Source organism: Oncorhynchus masou, chromosome 14, assembly GCF_036934945.1.
Source record: "Oncorhynchus masou masou isolate Uvic2021 chromosome 14, UVic_Omas_1.1, whole genome shotgun sequence".
NCBI lineage: Eukaryota > Metazoa > Chordata > Actinopteri > Salmoniformes > Salmonidae > Oncorhynchus > Oncorhynchus masou.
In genome coordinates, this window is record NC_088225.1 from 9,326,624 (window position 1) to 9,347,000 (window position 20,377).

A 20,377-nucleotide genomic window follows, 5' to 3' on the forward strand; every position below is an offset into this window, starting at 1 on the left:
ATGTGACAATATCGTCTGCTATTATCCTCAGTCATTTTCCATCTAGATTGTCAGACCCTGGTGGCTTGTCATTGTTCATAGACAATAATTTGTTCACCTCTTGAGTTGAATGATCTAGCTAAACATGGTGGTTAAAATGTGTGTTGTGTATTCCTGTATCAACATTGGAGTCCAGCTAGCAGTTGCACAGCCATTGGCACACATACACCATCAGCAGGGCTTATTGTGACCCCCACACATGTAGTCTAGTTCTCTTCAGAGACAACAATAGCTCAGGTTCCTACTGAAGACATACCCACGGAGGACACACATGAAAGAAAGTCTTTATTTAGGCCATCCCTTGTTTGTGCTGCAAGGTATTGGTGCGTCGGAGTGCAGATGGCACTGAGCTGAGAGGGAGGGTGGTGGAGACTGAGGCCTACCTGGGAGGAGAGGACAAAGCCTCTCACTCTGCTGGGGGAAAATGTACTGAGAGGAACACACCGATGTTTATGAAACCTGGCACCATCTATGTGTACCTCATCTACGGCCTCTATCTCTGTATGAATGTTTCCAGTCAAGGTAAGACCATACAACAAAACAGTACAACAGCCAGGCTTACCCTGAAGGCAGTGGAACAAACCACCATTAATAAACCAAACTGCCATTAAAACCACACGCAGAAAAGTTCAGTGTGTTGGCCTTATCTGTAGGAAAATCACCTCATTAGAGACTAAGTAGTGTTGTATCTCCCAGGCTCCCCCATGTTACTTTCATTAGGCCATAGTTGTCTTTTTTTCAACTGTTTCTCATTATTGAAGACGTTATATTATATGCTGCACCATGTTATTATCCATTCATTCACACTGGAGAAAGGGCAAAGGAAGGAGATAATATGGCTCCACTCTATTGTTCCCTGTGTGTGTTCTCTCTAGGGGAGGGTGCTGCTGTGCTTCTGCGGGCTCTGGAGCCTCTAAATGGCCTGCCTCTGATGAAGCAGCTGCGGACAACCAGGCGGAGGGAGGGGGCCCGGCCCCTGAAGGACAAAGAGCTATGCAATGGTCCCTCAAAGCTGTGCCAGGCCCTGGATATACCACGTTGCTTCGACCGGAGCGACCTTGCCTCAGACCCAGAGGTGTGGCTGGAGAGGGACACCCAGATAGGACCGCAAGAGCCAGGCCTCAGGGAGGTGGTCTCAGCAAGCCGGATGGGCATTGACTCTCATGGGGAATGGGCCACCAAACCCCTGCGCTTCTATCTGCGTGGTCACCACTGTGTGAGTGTAGTGAACAAACAGGCAGAGATACAGATTCACTCACTGGCCAACAATGTGATATCAGACTTTGCGTCCTCCTCAGTAGACGATTGTGACACAGGATAGAGTTGAAACTGGAAATATTTTTGGAATTGTATCAAACCATGATGAGTATATACACTTAATGTTTTTACAGACATAATGCAAGTGAAAAATGTCAGCTATGAGCTATTTCAGCAATTTGGTCTAGCTATGGGGAAATCATTGCAAAATACCCAAAGCCAAAATGTTTGCTCTGAGGGGAATCCAGATTCAATATATAATTACGTCTACTTAGATACACACATTGTTGCCCAAACACAAATCCCACAGATATGGAATATGCCATATTTGTATGCTACAAATGATTAAACTACATTCCAAACATCTGTAAAATATTTGATCTAGCCTCCCCTCCCTGCTATCAAAGCAACTAGAATTTCCATTCCAGTCATTCTCATTAATAAACATCCTTGCTGGAAAAGTTCTCTTGGAATCATTGATTTCGCAGATGTTTGGAACGTTGTGCTCCTTCTCTCAAAGCAAAAACAGCATGTCTGATGTTTGGCATCTATTCATTCTTTCCCTCCCACTGAGACTCCTGGGGAAGGCAGCCTTGCCTGCAGCCTGGAATGAGCATTAAGGTTGTTTTCCTACATTGTGTTTGTTGGAGATGATTTAGCACTTTTGGGAATCCCCCAAATGGGAAAGGCTCAAGTGGAGTACTGTGTTTAAACTGCCCAATTTAGAGGTGTCACTAAAGCTCTTCACACACTGTTATTCAATCATGTACAGTAGTATTGAAAACAAGGCATTGAACGTAAAACATCTAAGAGAGAAAGGGACAAATTAAATCATCTAAAAGCTACATACATTCACTCCCAGTCCCCCAAGCAGAGCAGACAGTTATTCTTTTAGAAATATTATTGTTTTGGGGTGCATTGATATGAGTACAGTTGGCTAGAAGCAGTGAGCACCATAATAAGGCCTTTGTACAGCAGCAGTCCGTATCATTCTGTCCATCTGGTATTTCAGAAATGGTCCTTCACCTCATGACTGACCTGTTTACTCTCTCTACCCTCTCTACTCCAGAGGAGAGTGGAATAGGGAGATGACAGACCTCTACTCCAGAGGAGAGTGGAAGAGGGAGATGACAGACCTCTACTCCAGAGGAGACTGGAAGAGGGAGATGACAGACCTCTACTCCAGAGGAGACTGGAAGAGGGAGATGACAGACCTCTACTCCAGAGGAGACTGGAAGAGGGAGATGACAGGGTCCTCATGGTTGGTGACCACCAGAACACTTCTGAATTTGTCAAAGAGGGTCTTCAGCTGAGATCGCCTCATGTTTTCATTATACATGATCTCCTCCAGGTGATGGTGCCCTCGGAAGTAGTGCAGCAGCCTGGAAAGAAGGAAGGAACATCACACAACAGGCAGAGAAATGAGACTAAAGCAAATTCTTCACCAAATCATTAGCTGAGTAAATCTAGCACGAAGCAGCACTTGTTAGAGCCAGTAATCACATTAGTGCATCCTGCACACTATGCAGTCACACTATTGATTCACTGCTTAGGGCTTTGGCATTTTCCTTCAAGCTTTTTCTCACTTCTGCAACTCAGCAATTGTTACACAACTGAAAAAGAACATTCTTTTTCCCATATATTCTTACATGAAGACATGATGAGATTTTTTTTTTTTTTTTTCAAAGCCTTGAACAAAAATCCTTTAATTCCCCACAAGACCAAGCTGACAGATGTATGTTTGTTCTGAAGATATACTAGTCACAAGAGCCTCCAGCCCCGGTCCTTCAAAATGAACCAGCCCACCTGTCATACTGGCTGTTACACAATAGAGGGCGCCATTACGCCACTAAAAATACAGTAGCCCACCTTGGTGCCAACTGGTAAAGTGCAGGGGACATACTGTACCTGGCAAACATGCGCAGGTCTTCAGGACTTTGTGCAGCTGGGATATTGAGGATGACCTGGCGCTCGTGCTCTGTCAGGCTGGCCAGTAACGTCTCGGTCATCCTCCTGTTTAGTGGAGAGTCTCCACCAGGAAGCAGTTCTGCACTGGAGTTATCCATACTGGGACTGGTCAGGGTCATGTCATCACTGCTGGCTACACAGAGAGAGAGAGAGAGAGAGAGAGTGAGGGGTGAAGAGAATGAGAGAGGCAGACATTGATTGAGGAGAAGGAATGACAGACAGGAGTTAATGATTAGCTGACTAGAGGCACAACTGTAGCAGGTAACCCTTTTGAACAGGAATTGAACAGGTTAACCAGGTACGGTAGTACATAAAAACAGAGCGTACTTCATCAACACTTCATCCCCAGAGTGCAAGACAGCTGGTTGAAGGGGAAGTTCACATACTTGGAGATCCGAAGCTGTGTGCGCTGGGAGTGCTGAGGCTGCGTCCCCCCACCCGGGCCACCAGGGGGAGCTCCTCGTCCCGCAGCAGACCTGGCTCCTCCTCACTGGGGGGGACCAGCAGGCACACATAGGTATGGAGCTGGATCAGCAGGCGCCGCTGGAGCATCCACACCACCATCTGGATCAGCTGGGCCTGGCCAGAGGTGGAGGGGAAAGGAGAAGGGACACACTGGGTTAGAGGCACCACTCAAAGAAAAAAACTGAACAAGTGGAACTGGAAGAAGCGTCACCCTGCAACTGGGCACATCTGTTTCAGACAGAAAGGTTCCAACCTGGCCCAAAATAGAGCCAAGAAATAGCTGCGTGTTCTGGTCATGTTCTCATGAAAAATAGATGTTGAGAAGGATGGAGTTGATGTGATGTCTTTTATAATTTATCATCTTCGCTTAGAGAGCTCGGCCAAACCAGGATGGGTCTGGGAGAGAGCCCAGACGCTCTTTCTGCTTCAGACATCACCATTTCTAAGGTATCAATTATATGCCGAGAAGCTTTCTGGAAGCTATCTTTTAGTCAAAACGAGCGTGTGTATTTCCTAATAGACCTACCTCCTGCACAGACGCATCCAGTGGGTTCCTAAACTCAGACAGTGAGAGGGGCAGGGAGAACTTGGCCAGCATGGAAGGCAGGTCATGACCTGGGAACTGCTGGCCAAACGCCTCAGCCAATGGAGAGTACCTATGCAAGAAGAAGGAGATTTCTTACTTCTTCCTATTCATATTGTGCCCGTTACAAATGTTCAAGCTGGAGAGAACCTTTCAGTCTACAGTACGAAACACAGACATACCATGAGTGGCCAAAAGAAAATCTAATTCCGTCAACAAAAATAATGGGTTAACATGATATGACATCACATTTTGTTATCGATTCACCATCCAATCATTAGGTCATAATTCAAAATTAGCACCCTGATGCTCATGATGACAGCTTATTATGTTGGTATAAAATGGATGTACAGATTACAGTGTCTGGTTCATTAGTTTAGCCAACTCTCAGCACACACCCTGTTAATGAGGCATGGCAGGAATGAGAGAAGGAGAGAAAGGGAGCAAGAGGCTGTTCAAACACTCACACACACAGATACTCACAGGCTGATGTTGGCGTGTGGGGACAGCATGTAGACATTGTTCTCACACAGAGGGTACACTATGATGGCTTTTCCCCAGTACACCAGGTGAGCAGCAATCTGGAAGATCTGCACACACAACGAACAGAAACAAAAATGTAACTGTGAAAATACATTATTGGGCTTGGACAGAACCTGTCTGTATAGAAATTAAATATTACTGAAGAGAAAGAAGATTCATAATTTACCCCACTAGATGGCAGTATGACACCAACAATATGATGTGACATTGAGGACAATTTGTAATGACTTGCTATTCTTTATATCGACAATTATTTATATTGCAGCATGTTAGTGTTCAGCAACTTACAATCAAATATAGTCCCCTGTTCAAAAGTGGGCCGATGTCAACTAAACCTGGCTTCAAATACTATTTAGGGTATTTCAATTGCTTTCAAATACATTTGGAAGTAAGTATTTATATTTTATTTTTAAAGACAAGTAGTTGAATATTGGAACGTATTTGGAAATACACTGACTCAAATACACTCCATTTTAAAAAAGTGTTTGAAATTAGTATTTGAAAATGCTTTCAAATAGTAGGCTATTTATAGGAAATGATTTGAAATACATTTACATACTTCCAATAGAAGTATTTTATTCAGCCACATTATTTGAAAATACTCAAATACACAGAAAATAAGTATTAAAATAATAAACAATCAAACACCCATGTATTAGTGTGTACTGATGCAAGGTGCTCCTACCAACCTGTAGCAGGTTCAGGTCTGCATCCTGTGCCAGCTGCTGCAGGTTCTTGACTGCAGAGCAGGTCTTAATGAGGCGCACCAGAGCAGGAGAGCAATCCAAAGGCAGCTGAGCCAGCAGAGCCTTCTCGCTGTCCAGCAACAGCAGAGCATGATACGGCCTGGGGGACAACAACACATACGTTTAACACAGAGCCCATGTTAATGACTAATTATCACTAGTTACATTCTACATAGTCCGTGAAGTGTATGGAAATACACTTAGCGCCCCTTTATTGCTACAAATGTACAACATTTTCCCTCTTGGAAAATACTCATAATATATAGCTATCATTATGGCTTATATTTAAGTTCCAATGCATGTTTTACTAAGGGCAAAATTGGAGTTGTAGTAGTAATTTGAGATGAAGACTAACATTGGTCTGACTAAACACAAACATGTGAAAGGCAGAAGTAAATAAAGAATGCCATTAGGTGGCGCTGTGGCCTACAGGACATTATTGGTGGAGCTGCTCACCAGATGCAGTTAATAGTTCCACATAAAGAAGCAGGCCACAAGAGCTAACTCTTACCACAAAGAGTTCTCTCTCACAGCCTCAGTATATAATTACTGTAAACGTTCCATAATACAGATCTGATCAACCTAATGTCCACATACAATGAAAGCCTACAAAGTTCTGCCGTCAGTTACAACTTGTAACCCACACGTCTCAAACAGTGTTCAGTAGCTCACAAAAGGACAAACTCACACACATACACACCTTATGACCATGAGGCTACGCTCCAGAGCCTCTGGGGGTACGTGGTTTCCCCCTACCCGGTGGATCTTGTGAGGTAAACAGAAGCTCACCTCCAGCCAGTTGTTGATATGGAGCCTCACCACCCCTGTTGTACACAGGCTAGAAACACAACACAGACTCTATTATTACACCTGCACTGTAAGAACAAAGAATCTATCCACAAATACATCATTTTGTATGGTGTTTTTACAAACCTGTCATATGCCTCCTTCAAGTCCCTGGCAAGCTTGCATTTAGGAAGGATTTGTCTGAACGGTGACTGAGGGCTGCCATCAGCTAAGAACGAAAACACAGAAAATCAAATCACATACATTGACCTCTCCATGACATTGTAAATCCATGTTGCGTGAAGACTTTGACAAAGACACCTCTCATCCCCATCTTCTTTGGAACAATATGGAGAGGAAAATATATGCATTGTTCTGTAAAATGCTATCAGAGTAAAGTAGGTACTTCATGGTATATGGTACTTAATGGCTGGTACTTTATGGTACTAGACTCAAGCACTGAGTGGTGTGTTTTGGGTAATGTAGTATGTGACTCACTCTCGGTCATGTTGGTGACCTCGTCCTGCACGGCCAGCATCAGCTTGGCCTCTCTGGTGAGGTACTGGCAGCGACGCTCCTCGTGCTGCAGGGCGATGGCGATACGCCGGGACAGGTTGTGCATGCAGCTGATGACGGACGGGTCGGTGTTGGCCTGTAAGAGGCGCCAGGACAGAGAGACGGCATTATGAGACACTGGTGCAAAGCAACTGGAACACTGATCACACTTCAACACTGGGTTAAAGTGATACTTCGAGATTGTGGCAATTTATCTAATTCCCCAGTCAGATGAACTCGTCGATACCATTTTTTTATGTCTCTGCGTCCAGTATGAAGGAAGTGAAAGGTTGTTTCGTGAGCCAATGCTTACTAGAAGTTTATAGACTTCCAATCATTGCGCTAACACTAGTTAGCAATTGAGCTTGGGCTAGTTAGCAACTTCGTTCAAACTGCACGCAGAGACTCTGATATATCGAAATATCCCTTACTTTTATTACTACTAAAAAGTACTTTATTATTAGTTTATAGATGATTAGAAATCTGTAATGGTTATAACACATTGGTTGAAATTGTGAGCATCTACTAAATTATTACATTGCAATTGTAACAAATAGGGAATCTATGGTCCGGCAAGTCAGTTCAATAATAACTTAATAAAAATGGCGTGGTAAAATGGCCCTAGTTCCAAACTGCTAATTTAAAAAATGTGCATACTATAAAAATAATTCTGATATTTTATCAATACATTCATGTCAAGTTTTATTTATTGCAGTTAAATAATTTTGGGTGAACCAACATTGAGTGACATTACTTATATGAATATAAAAATATGAATCAATAGCGTACTTAAACAAATTACTCATATTTCAAAATAAAAAACAAACAAGTCAAAAGTGCAGGACATCATTTTCTGCATTGTCATGTTAGGCGTAGAGCTGTGGAAAATGTCAGTGAGTGACAGGCTGGGTGGGTTGCTGGGCAGATATGAGGTTAGAACATGACTGTGCACATTCCGCCCAGTCTCAGCTGTGCAGGGCTAGGCAGCCTCCAGTGAATCAGCAGTCTGCCAGGCTGAGTCATGCCCAGAGGAGGGTAGTGCCATGCTGGGTAGAGTGATTAAACAGAGCCCACTGCCACCACCCAGCTCTCACCCTCCTTTCCAACACAGATAGACACCATGCTGGAATGTTATCACCCCAAGAGACCCATCCCTTTCTGGGAAAGCACTCTCCCTGACCTGGCCTCACCCACCCAAATTACCAGCCAATTTATTTTATTTAATTAGACAAAATGTATTTATCACCAATGAATGTGGTGTTTGTAAAAAAAGCACATAATGTGGAAAACATTTAGCTAAACCAAACCTGAGTATTAGCACTTATTCATAAAATTAAGATGAATATTATTGACATGACAGTAATTATATTCAAGAGGAAAGAAAAAGCTATTTATGTAAAATAAAATAAAAATGACGTTCTTACCCTCAGAGCAAACACAACACTGAACAGGATCATGGTGGGCATCTCCCTCTTAGGTGAGGGGTCTGTCTTGGACACCTGGACAGAAAGAAATAAGATAATAAATATAATAGATATAAGATGTTCTGAATCATTCTATGATCAATGGCTTTGCACATCACTATTTAAATCATAATACTTGCTATTGTATATATTGAAATGTATAAACAACACAGTGAAAACATTCATGTTAGTCCTGTGACAAAGCTCTCTAGACAAGAATAAACAGCTGTAAATGGCTCCTTTTACTCGTGCCTTTTATACTGGTATTTTCAACATCTTATTTACAAAAATACATAAATATATAATTGCACTCTTTACAGCTTGGTTTATTACAGTAGGTATTCAGTTAAGCTTTGAAATAACATTCTATGAGAGCATTTTGTAAAGATTCTAACATACAGCTCAGGCTCGGTTATTAGGGGATCACACTGATGAGAAATTGCCATTTGGACACAGTCAACAGCATACAAATCACATGGATTAAATACATGTCTTTATGGAAAGCAAATGATTCACTGCACTAGTTGAGTAATTTGTTATCAGGTTCATCAGGACACTAATTTCAACCCTCTAACAGGCTACATGTAGTCCAGTGAATGAAATAGTACCTATCATCAACCTACTTAGGTTAAATACATTTTAGTTCCTTTACAAACCATTTCAATGTGTCTAGAATTTCACTCCAAATGATTTCTCCACCCCCACCCCTTATATTCAACCATTCTTTCTTACTTCTGTGAAATGTCAAATAATGATTGTGAAACACAAATGTAAGGCACTTCTTCCACTAGATGGAGCGAGTGACCTGAATTCACAGTCTCAGAGTGGAATTAGAAGTCAAAGGAGAATTGCTGTTTCAGATAGAGAGGAGAAGAACTGCCCCCTCTCAATGAAGCCAAAGCCGACCGCAATTGGGAAAATGTCAATCTTCGTGGTCAATCTTCGTGTAAATAAATGAAAATATTCTAAGACAAGCATGGTACCAATAATTAATTATATTACACCAGATGTATGTCCTTGAACTGATTATTTTAAAACCAAAAGGTCGCTGGTTCCAATCCCCGAGCCAACTAGGTAAAACATCTGTCAGTGTGCCTTTGAGCAAAGCACTTAACCCTAGCTGCTCCTGTAAATCGCTCTGCAGAAGCATCTACTAAATGACTAATGGAAGCCTGCAGTACCCCGGTAGGCCTTCAACTTGATATATTCATTGAGAGGGGGCAGCACTGAGCTAGCCTGCAACGTCACTTTCTGGAGTAGCTCAAACTGTGCATGTTATATATCCATGAGATGCCATATTAACTGAATTCCTTGGCTTCAAATGTGCTATTGAGTCTTCACAAAGGGATGAATTGTGTCACGTGACTGATGGCTTTGTCCATCCATTCATATACAGTCATTATTCAGATCTCATGGTACTGCTGGACTGACTGACAGAATCTCTGCGGGTGAATGTGTATTTATGCTCAGGCCATCACAAATTCACAAAAAAGTATCTTACCTGAATGGTGTGAGGATGCTGGAGGAGGGTGGGGTGCCCAACGAAACGCACATTGTCTATCTTCAGCTCAAACTTCTTCCCACACATATCAGACTTGGTGGCCAAGATAGTGGCGAGGATGATGTCAGAGAACCTTATTGGAGAAAGAGAGGCGAAAAAGACCTAAGTAAACCAGCTGAGAGTAGAGCAGAAAGGGAGGAGAGCAACAAGATATCTGAGAAAGTGCCAATTATATCTAATTTGGTTTCATTGTCTTTGTTTTATTGTTTAGTCCATCAACCTATAATGGTAGTCATAGTGTGACTATGGATAGGAGGGTTAGGTTATTCACATGGATCAGCCTGCAACCTGATTGATAGATCACAGTTTGAGAGGAGCTGGTGTAAATAGTACTTGGAGAGGAGAGACAACAGTGAAAAAGCCCCCTCTGGCAGAGAAGGTGAGGGCTTTGTAAAGGGGAGGTGACAGACTCATGCTGGTTTACATAGCTCATGCTGCAGGCTGGCCCCATCCTCCAATACAAATTATATCAACATCATTAGGTGGTATTATTCCACCAGACAACCGAAAAGGGACAGATTCTAATCCAATCTTAATCATGACTATGTTTTTTTGTTCTGAGAAATAAGTTATTATGTCTCTGCTTGGTTTAGTCGTGTAGAAAAAGTCTGTATCTATTCAGAATTGATTTCCCAACAATCAAATATCATCAGATGAAGTGGATTCCAACGCTAAATTAACTGAAGAATCTATGTCCGCTGGTTTTGGAGCAAACACTTAACAAGGCTTAATTGAAATGCAGGATTTACTAAGATAGACCAGTGAATCATTCCATCTGTAATAATTCAACAGGAATTTCAGAGATTAAGGTTGGCATAGTATATATATATATATATATATATATATATATATATATATATATATATATATATATATATATATATATATATATATATATATATGTACACACACAGGATATATATTTTTATATATATATATATGCAAGACAAAACAGGAAGGAAGGAGTGAATAAAGACAAGGGTGTTGTAAACAAAGGAAAGGTGGTTTTAGAATGACTTGGTCTTACCCTGCTACCAACTGTTGATCAGTTAATGGAGTTTGTTCTCTGAAATGGGAATAGGGCCATAAAAAAAAGAAAAATGCAAACAAAAGAAAAAGAAAAAAATGCAGCAGACAATTGAACAGAGTGCATAACAGAAGGACATCACAAACAAAGCTAAACAAGATTACCACTTGAGAGTGACTTGAATAAATATTTTAAAGCAAATTGATCTAATTTTTGTACCAAAGACTTGATTACAGAAAATGTTGTAACGCTTCACGATGCATTGCTCTTGTACCAGAGTACAAATGCTATAATTAACCCAGTAACAATGTTATGAACATGTTATTAAAAAGTAATTTATCATTTGCTTTGTAATTACATAGTAGTCAACATTCATTTTTTTGTTAGTGGACTCAACTCCATTAAAATGCAACAACAAAGCAATAACTAAGCAAGTTACTAGTGTAATTACCATGTCAATATCATAGATGGGTTGAAATAGGTAAAGAGTAGGCCAAACTTGATGTAAATAGGCCTGTAGCTTTTATTTGAGTAACTATCAATTGTAGGCATCTGTATTTTTGTTAAATTCTTCCTTTTAAATTAAAATGAGTGACTGAAATTTTCATTTAAAAAAATCTGTATCTAGTGGCCACTATTTTGCACGCCAGCCATTTCTTATTATCTGACTGTCATTTGAAAATTAAAAAGCAAACACTTTAAAAGCCCACATGTTAAACAAAAGGCACTGATGTAACAAGGTTAAAAAGCTCATGTAACCTATCCATTTATTTGACATACATATAGAGTGACTTTCATAATCACATATTCCAAACAACAGATAAGGGGTGTATTGCCATGAACCCATGCTGTAATATCACAGACACATTTGCAAGAGGGCACAAATACAACCCTAGCCATCTTGGGTGATCCCGAGCCAATAGGACCCTAGCCAACACACATGCCACAATTGTTTTAATCAAATGTTGACTAATTTCGTTCTGATATGAACATATCCAAAACTTGACTGGTTAACAAAACGTATGGTGAATATGCTGAAGCCTGTCACACTGGTGCAGTGTCACACAGTCCCTTACCCAATTCATAAATGCTAACTACTTTAGCTTTAGGCATAATGATGATAGTATCTTCTGACTAGGGGAATTTTGTTGAGCGCCCAAACACTTGCTTTAAACATTAACAAGCATTCCCTGAGGTACTATATTGGAAACATACAGAATGTATCTCTTATCAGTGAGAAATACTTTTTAATTTTTTATTCAAGTTACTACACGCCTTTATTGGGTTAGTTTTCCCACACGGACATATGTCCATGTTACAGAGCTTGTTGATGGAAGACATTGGCCGCCACCTGTGCAAATTGGCTATCTAGCGTGCTCCGAACACCTGTGTGTAAGATAACTGAGGAGGAAATATAGTTCAAAAACTGGGGGCACACAAAGTGTATGGATCTGTGTAAAACTACTAAAGTAAGTGTAGCTTTTTTTATTTGAAAGATAAGGGGCATATCAGCATACGTTTTGAAAACCGCTTCGAAAGCGATGATTATTGACGTTTTTAAACCTTAAAAAACACAGCATCGGAATTGTAGTTTACACCGAACCAAATGCGGCGAATGCAATGGCTGAAAATCCGACACATGGATGAGGGTTTTCGAAAGCTAACAGTCCCCATTCAAAGGGATGTTGTTTATTTCCCCATCGTGATATAGACCTAAACATGGAAACATTATGTAGGTGACATAATATGATGACCAATACCTTGAATCTCCATCTGGGTCTTCAAGAACATCTCCTGTAGTGTTCAATGCATATGGACTTCGCAGTTTTGCTATTGGGCAAAGACATCAGATTAGAAGATTTGTTTACCAAATTTTACATATCACACCACATAGCAAGCTAACGTCACACACACAGTAAGGACTACTTACTCGTGAGTGATGATGTGCAATCTGCAACCCGTTGAAATGGGTACCTAAAGAGCAATTTGTTCCCTCGGCTACCCGAAGTAACCAAAATTACACTGATAGGGCTTGTCTTTTCACCACATTTGAAGAAGCTATTTTCAGACTGTTTATACATAGATTTTCGCTCGCCTTGTAAATCAAATGATGATGAATGAATGTACATATTTTAACGTCGAGTTAGCAAACTGTTTGTCAATTGATATTTAACATTACAGTAGCTAGCTACATGGTTATAAGAAACCTAGCTACCACTTGACTTTCAGACTTTCCAATAATTATCAAATATAGCTAGCTCCGAGCTAACTAGCTTGTGCCAGCTAAGAAATGTTGAGGGTTAATGTTACCTATCGCAGCACCATTAGCTACACTGATTAACTACTTAACAACATTCGGTAATATACTGGTGACAATATATTTTAAAACTTATATAATTCCGTTATCTGCTAGATGTGTTGTTTCTCTACTCCAGCTCAGGGCTGCCTGCCAATGTTGTGTGTTACACTGATATGTGATGTAGACCGTAAAAATAGTTCCGCTACTGGGGTGGGAGATTACAGTGATTCGGTCGATTCTAAAACAAATATCCTGTTGTAAAAACTCGCATTTTACCAGTTAATATCATCACTGTTATTTTTCATATTCAGTAGCAATGCAACTGTAATGTCGCCTCGCGAGCCAGCATGATCATGTGAGGCAAATACAACTGGAAAGCATAGAGCAGGGGTTCTTAAACGTTATCACCTAGAGACCCAAATTAAACATCAAATCAAATCGGACACATACACATATTCAGCAGATGTAGCGAATTGCTTGTGTTCCTAGCTCCAACAGTCAGTTAAGAACAAATTCTTATTTACAATGACAGCCTACCAGGGAACAGTGGTTTAACTGCCTTGTTCAGGGGCAGAACGACAGATTTGTACCTTGTCAGCTCAGGGATTCGATCTAGCAACCTTTCAGTTAATGGCCCAACGCACTAGGCTACCTGCCGCCCAGCATGAGTAAAACCCTTTGCTTGATACTGTTATCCATAATAAAAGTCGACATTAGAATCCAGTTTAATTTTAATCTCAGCGAAATTATCTAAAGAGCTCTAGTGCGCCGAAAGTCGTTTTCCATTGCTTTGTTGCCATTATATCAGTTCTAGCGTGTCTCAATAATGATGACCAATATAAACGCAACATGTAAAGTGTTGGTCCTATGTTTCAGGAGCTGAAATTACAATATCCCAGAAATGTTCCATTTGCCCCAAAAAATGTATTTCTCTCAGATGCTGTGCACAAATTTGTTTATTTCCCTGTTAGTGAGCATTTCTCATTTGCCAAGATAATCCATCCACCTGACAGGTGTGGCATATCAAGAAGCTGATTAAACAGCATGATCATTACACAGGTGCACCTTGTGCTGGGGGACAATAAAAGGCCACTTTAAAATGTGCAGTTTTGTTACACAACACAATGCCACAGATGTCTCATGTTTTGAGGGAGCATGCAATTTGCACGATGACAACAGGAATGTCCACCAGTGATGTTGTCAGAGACTTGAATGTTAATTTCTCTACCATAAACTGCCTCCAACATCGTTTTAGATAATTTTGCAGTACATCCAACCGGCCTCACAACAGCAGACCATGTGTAACTGTAACCGATGTGAAATGGCTAGCTAGTTAGCGGTGGTGCGCGCTAATAGCGTTTCAATCGGTGACGTCACGCGCTCTGAGACCTTGAAGTAATGGTTCCCCTTGCTCTGCAAGGGCCACGGCTTTTGTGGAGCGATGGGAAACGATGCTTCGTGGGTGACTGTTGTCTGCAGAAGGTCCCTGGTTCGAGCCCAAGTAGGCGAGGGGACGACTAAAGTCACGTGGTTACATATCCATGCCATTCCAGACATATATATGTCTTCTTCACCTGTGATCCTCTGAGAGGGGGTGGAGGGGGGTGCTGAGGAGTATTTCTGTATTTCTGAAATAAAGCCCTTTTGTGTGGAAAACGCATTCTGATTGGCTAGGCCTGGCTCCCCAGTCGGTGGGCCTGACTGCCAAGTGGGTGGGCCCTTCCACTGGTGCACCTGTGCCAAGTCATGTGAAATCCATAGATTACGGCCTAATGCATTTATTTCAATTGATTGATATTCCTTATATGAACTGTAACTCAGTAAAATCTTTGAAATTATTGCATGTTGTGTTCAGTATAACGCATTTACCTACAACTATTAAAAAGTTGCTACTCTGTCTCCGTGCAGCACTCTCTCAACCAGTGCTCTCAACGCACGCACACCCCTTTGTCCCTCCTCGTCTCCACCATTCATTCATTCATTCACTCACTCACACACTCAGTAACAGCATGCTCACTGCCTGATAGTCAGCAGCAGGTCACAGTGAAATATATATATTTTTTAATGAAATGCCATGGCGGCTGCGGTGCAATTTAGAAGTAGCCCAAAAACCTGCCACCGGCGACCAATACATTTTCACCTGCGACATCGTTTCAAAGTAGCCCAATTATCAGGAAAAAAGACGGTTCATAATAGCCAATCACAACACTGGACTGGCCAATGCCAGGAATTTGTTAGTTCGTCCATCACTCCAGTAAAAGTGACCAATTTAAGGTTTATAGACATGCACCCGACTGTAAACCCGCACCCCCATCAATCCTGGAATCCAAATTTAAAGGTGCCAAAATTTGAGAGAGCAATCTGAGAAATTGAAAGCGAATGACAATTGCTGTTTGGACAAATTAATGCGCTCAAATATTTTTTTGTACACGTTTGAATCACGTTTGCTCATAGTTCTATATGTACTGTTTTAAGACATTTTTCTTTTTGATCAACGATGAGGTTCTGCTCGCTTAAAGTCACACTTGCTAGCTCTCAAATTTAATTTGCGCTCTTGACTGGCCTGTGCACTCGCGGGGCCGCTCTATTTTCTTCTCTCTTGACTCACAATGCAAGAGGGCGCCGTATAGCATCATTGACATGATTGGTTGACTGTAGGTAAGGGGCGGGAGGTCCAGCATAAAATACAAACTCACTTCCTTGGCAACTTCCTTCACAACAGCTCTGCTTTGCTAAACCAAGAAGTATGAAAACCCTGACGACTGCGGAGGCTGCATGGGGCAGTGTAGAGCCTTTCACCCACTAATGCCAGATAGCCTAAAATAATGAAAGAAAAACCGTAATATAGCCTATAGTTATACATTTCTCAAGAATTATACATTCATTGATTTTTAAATGTATTGTTTTCTCTTTCAACCTTCCCGCCAGTCACACTGTAAATCCTTATGCTTTACTAGCACAAATATATTGAGTAGACTGAACTTAAATATTTCCAAATGTTTCACACACTCAAACACTTTAAGTGCTACTGTCTGTTTATCAAATATGCATAGTCACTTTAACTATACATTCATGTACATACTACCTCAATATGCCTGACTAACCGGTGTCTGTATGTAGCCTCGCAACTTCTATAGCCTCGCTACTGTTTATAGCCTGTCTTTTTACTGTTGTTTTATTTCTTTACCTACCTATTATTCACCTAATACCCTTTTTGCACTATTACTTAGAGCCTGTAGGTAAGCATTTCACTGTAAGGTCTACTACACCTATTGTATTCAGCGCACGTGACAAATAAACTTTGATTTGATTTGACACAAAATTTGATGAAAGGTCATGTGAACTTTACATTTTTAAGTTAACCTAAACAAGTGCACACTTTTAAGTATTTATAACATATTATTTTTAAGTGACAGTAGCTTAGTTGTATACGTGAATATAACAAAACACAGCTTGCACATTTAATATTTATTTGCTTGTAGATCCAACTTAAACGCAATTGTAACAAAACAAAACCTGATTTTTATAAGTTAGCATAACATTTGTTTTACTTTAAGTACATTGAACTCGAATGATTTCAAATGATTTGTAACATTGTAATTTTGTGTTCAAATCAGGTAAACATATTGTGTGTTTGCACCTTTTAATTGCCAACCTTGAATTACATACATTTGTTTAGCTGACTTCACAATACAAGTATTATCACCTTGCTAAATGTAAGTAATTATGTAGCACTCAAATATTATAAGCTACTTTGTTGATTTATAAGTCCATGTCAGGTGAACATAAAAATTGCAATGGGTGTGTACAAAAACATTTCCAGTATTACATTACTTTCAATAAAAAAGTATGATGTGGAAATTAGATGTCATGTCATGTTGGACTGTACAAGTTAATATGATTTATTATTGGAGAATAACACAACAACATTTCAAACACATGAGATTCACAGTTGTCAGTCAATTTTTGTTCCTCTGGTTACATTTCAAGAGAACCCACATGAAAGGAAGTAACAACAAAAAGGCATACACCAACTTTTTTTTGTTCCAACAATCACCAAGTTCTCTTTTCTAAGGTACTAAAAAAATCTGTTGTCTTACCACAGGCACATTTGACCTGTAATTAGGTTACAGTTTATTTTTCAAGGCCAAAACTTGATTTGAGCTTTTCACAATCAACGTTAAGGAACACTTGCTGAATGAATAGAAATGAGCTGGACATGGGTTTTGGGTAATCCAGATGTAGAGCATAAACCAGGCCAAAAAGAGCGAGAAAAGCATCTGCCCAGGATTGGAAACTGTGCATCACCTCCCCATCTTTGAGGATGATGGAGACTTGGTGTGGCTGAAGGGAGACTGCATCTTCATCATCAGAGATGATAGCAAGTATGCAGACTGGACCAATGAGGACACCAGGATTTTTTGACTCATGTCCCTACAGTATAGTATGACAACCGGAAGAGTGTGAAATACAGATCAACCAATGCGGAAGACGTGTTGTGATTTCTAGGCACATCAATATTAAAAGGAGCAGTCTTAAACTCTGTAATAACCCTGAAGTATATTAATGAACCCTGCAGGTTTTGAACACCTCTGAGTCACTTTCACAAGGTAGTGCTGGAAAACAATGAAGGGCAGCCGTTTGCCTGACATTCACATCCCTTGATTGCTAAAAGGACACAGACTGAATATTAATAAATCAACTTGCAGAGGACAAATTGGAAAAGCATATAGACACTGTGATTTTAAACCAATATGGCTATCCATTGGCTCAATCACTAATCGAGACAACACCCCTTTGACTACCATTTCACCCCAAACCAATTTTATGTACACTGCAGGTGGGGTTTGGACATTTCTTTATTTAAAAAAATAATAAATAGGGGGAGTGCCCGCACAGAACCAATGAAACTGACCAAATATGTCAATACGAATATAATAAACCATTTCATCATATATCTTCAGAAAGCCAAACTCCAAAGCTCCCCATCTGTCCCTGCACCTCCCGGGATAAAGCCAGCAAGCGTTCAGTGTGATGGTCCAGTGCAGAAAGAACAATCGCTGCAGGTTCTGATTAGTTATGTGATGAAACTCAGCACATACCTGTAGAATACATATTTTAAAGACACAGACGTCTTCTGTAATTAATACGATTATACATGACCAGGCTCTTACTGAATGACAATAACTCAATACATAGCTCTTGCCACGCCATCCAAAATCGGTTGTCTTTGGTTTCTGGTTAACACCAGTTGTCTTCCAAATTGGTCATACCCTTGATTTCACTCTCTCAGTATCAATTCAAGATCATGTGAAAAGGTTGGCACCTCAAAGTTGTCACTCGGTTGTCCTGGATGCTGTGAAGTTACGTGTGGATTACTCAACGACACCCCAAAGCCAGTCATGGCATCCTCCAATATCAAAAGCTTAATTGTGCCCATGGTTTGGCAGATCATCAATGCAGGTCCGCTTGAAAAACTGTGAATCAGACTGTGAGTTTAGAAATTGAATGTCAATAGTGTAAGGAATGTCAAATTGCTGCCTCAGTAAAATTAGAAATTGGTCAATAGTGGTTGGACATTCTGGTAGTATCATCCTTTCAATTCCACCAAGATCACTCTACGTTTGAAGGGAGATGATACCATATCAATTTATGCAAAACCAGAGAGAACATAATAACAATTACTTTAAGATGAGTGATGTCAAGCCTGTAATTTAATAAGTAGTAATGGAATTAATATGCATATTTTCGATTTAAGCATATTCATTATATGTGAATGTGAAGCTGTTTTGAGTGATGTCGGTGGCCACACGCAACAAAAAGTATGGTCCCACCACATTGGAGGTGGGCACAAACTTAACCTTCAATTCCATCCAACAGACCGGCATACTGTTAGAGTTGCGTAAATTGAAATCTGGTATCAGGTTAAATATAACAATGAGTCACCGATTTTATACTATGTATTTTTTATTAGCGAAGTAATAAATGGCAAATGCAATTTTCGTATATACGGACTCACTGTTATGCCACGCAGGGCAGAACAGAGAACTGACAAGACGTATGTAAAACAGTATTCTTTATACTGTGATAGGCCAACAGACGGGTTGGAACTGTCTATCACAGTAGAGACTGGGCGTGTTTTAAACTTGCTCAGCCTATTGCAGGCGCACAGGCTGGTCCCCGCCTCTTGGCGCTTCTGTTGATAGATGTAACTGCTGCCTGTGAAGAACATCCAGGCTCTCATGCTCCATTTTCCATCATGAGAAAGTCCCATGGCCCTGATACTTTTAACAATGTTTCAAGTCAGCTATGTTGCATAACACATACATACATCCACACAAGCCAACAGCAGATAATATTCGATCATATATATGGTAATGGCTATAATGTAAAATACAGGATCCAACAATACATAAAGTATAGGTCACACAAAACACTTTTCTTTAACTCGCTAGCTACCTACCTTTACTGTGGGGCAGCAGGTTAGCTGTATCTAGCTAGCCTGAACCTCGCATATCACATTCGCTTATATAAACATGCAAACATGCAGTACAGCAAAGTAGCTTTCTACGTACCATTAGAATAATACCGTCTCCGGTCCCGTGCGTTGTCGTTTGCTAGCTGTGGCAACGTAATCATAAATGAGCAAGTACAATGGAAGTAATCGCGAAGCTGCAGGCGAACCCTGAAAATTCTTAGCAGGAAGCAAGTAACGTTAGCTATTTATTTTAATTTTAACAAACAACAAATCAATACAAGAAGCACATGTGGGAACACAAGTATATATGAATTATATACAAAGGACAATTGGGCTAGAGGGTACAATATCACATTACACAAGTGTCACGCCCTGGTCGAAGTATATTGTGTTTGTCTGCATTTATTTGGTCAGGCCAGGGTGTGACATGGGTTTTTTGTGGTGTGTTTTGTCTTGGGGGTGTCTAGCATAGTCTATGGCTGCCTGAGGCGGTTCTCAATCAGAGTCAGGTGATTATCGTTGTCTCTGATTGGGAACCATATTTAGGCAGCCATATTCTTTGAGTATTTTGTGGGTGATTGTTTCTGTCTCTGTGTTTGTTGTCACC

General features: G+C 40.6%; 1 protein-coding gene across 3 annotated transcripts; it reads right to left on the reverse strand.

Annotated features, from left to right (window-relative positions):
• Positions 1–307: 307 nt before the first annotated feature.
• On the reverse strand, positions 308–13,452 carry LOC135554124 (GATOR1 complex protein NPRL3-like). Of its 3 annotated transcripts, XM_064986198.1 has the most exons (14): positions 12,924–13,452; positions 12,754–12,823; positions 10,994–11,032; positions 9,907–10,039; positions 8,367–8,441; positions 6,886–7,039; positions 6,535–6,616; positions 6,302–6,439; positions 5,545–5,701; positions 4,796–4,902; positions 4,256–4,385; positions 3,651–3,843; positions 3,205–3,397; positions 308–2,678 (listed from the first exon to the last, which is right to left on the reverse strand). In XM_064986198.1, the coding sequence occupies exons 1-14, from the start codon at positions 13,120–13,122 to the stop codon at positions 2,513–2,515; spliced, it is 1,836 nt and encodes a 611-aa protein (XP_064842270.1). In that variant the 5' UTR covers positions 13,123–13,452; the 3' UTR covers positions 308–2,512. The 3 variants fall into 3 exon arrangements, 2 of the variants coding, with proteins under 2 accessions (XP_064842270.1, XP_064842271.1); XM_064986199.1 differs by lacking the exon at positions 10,994–11,032; XR_010457655.1 differs by lacking the exon at positions 308–2,678 and having other exon boundaries at positions 3,312–3,397; positions 3,592–3,843.
• Between the last annotated feature and the right edge of the window lie 6,925 nt (positions 13,453–20,377).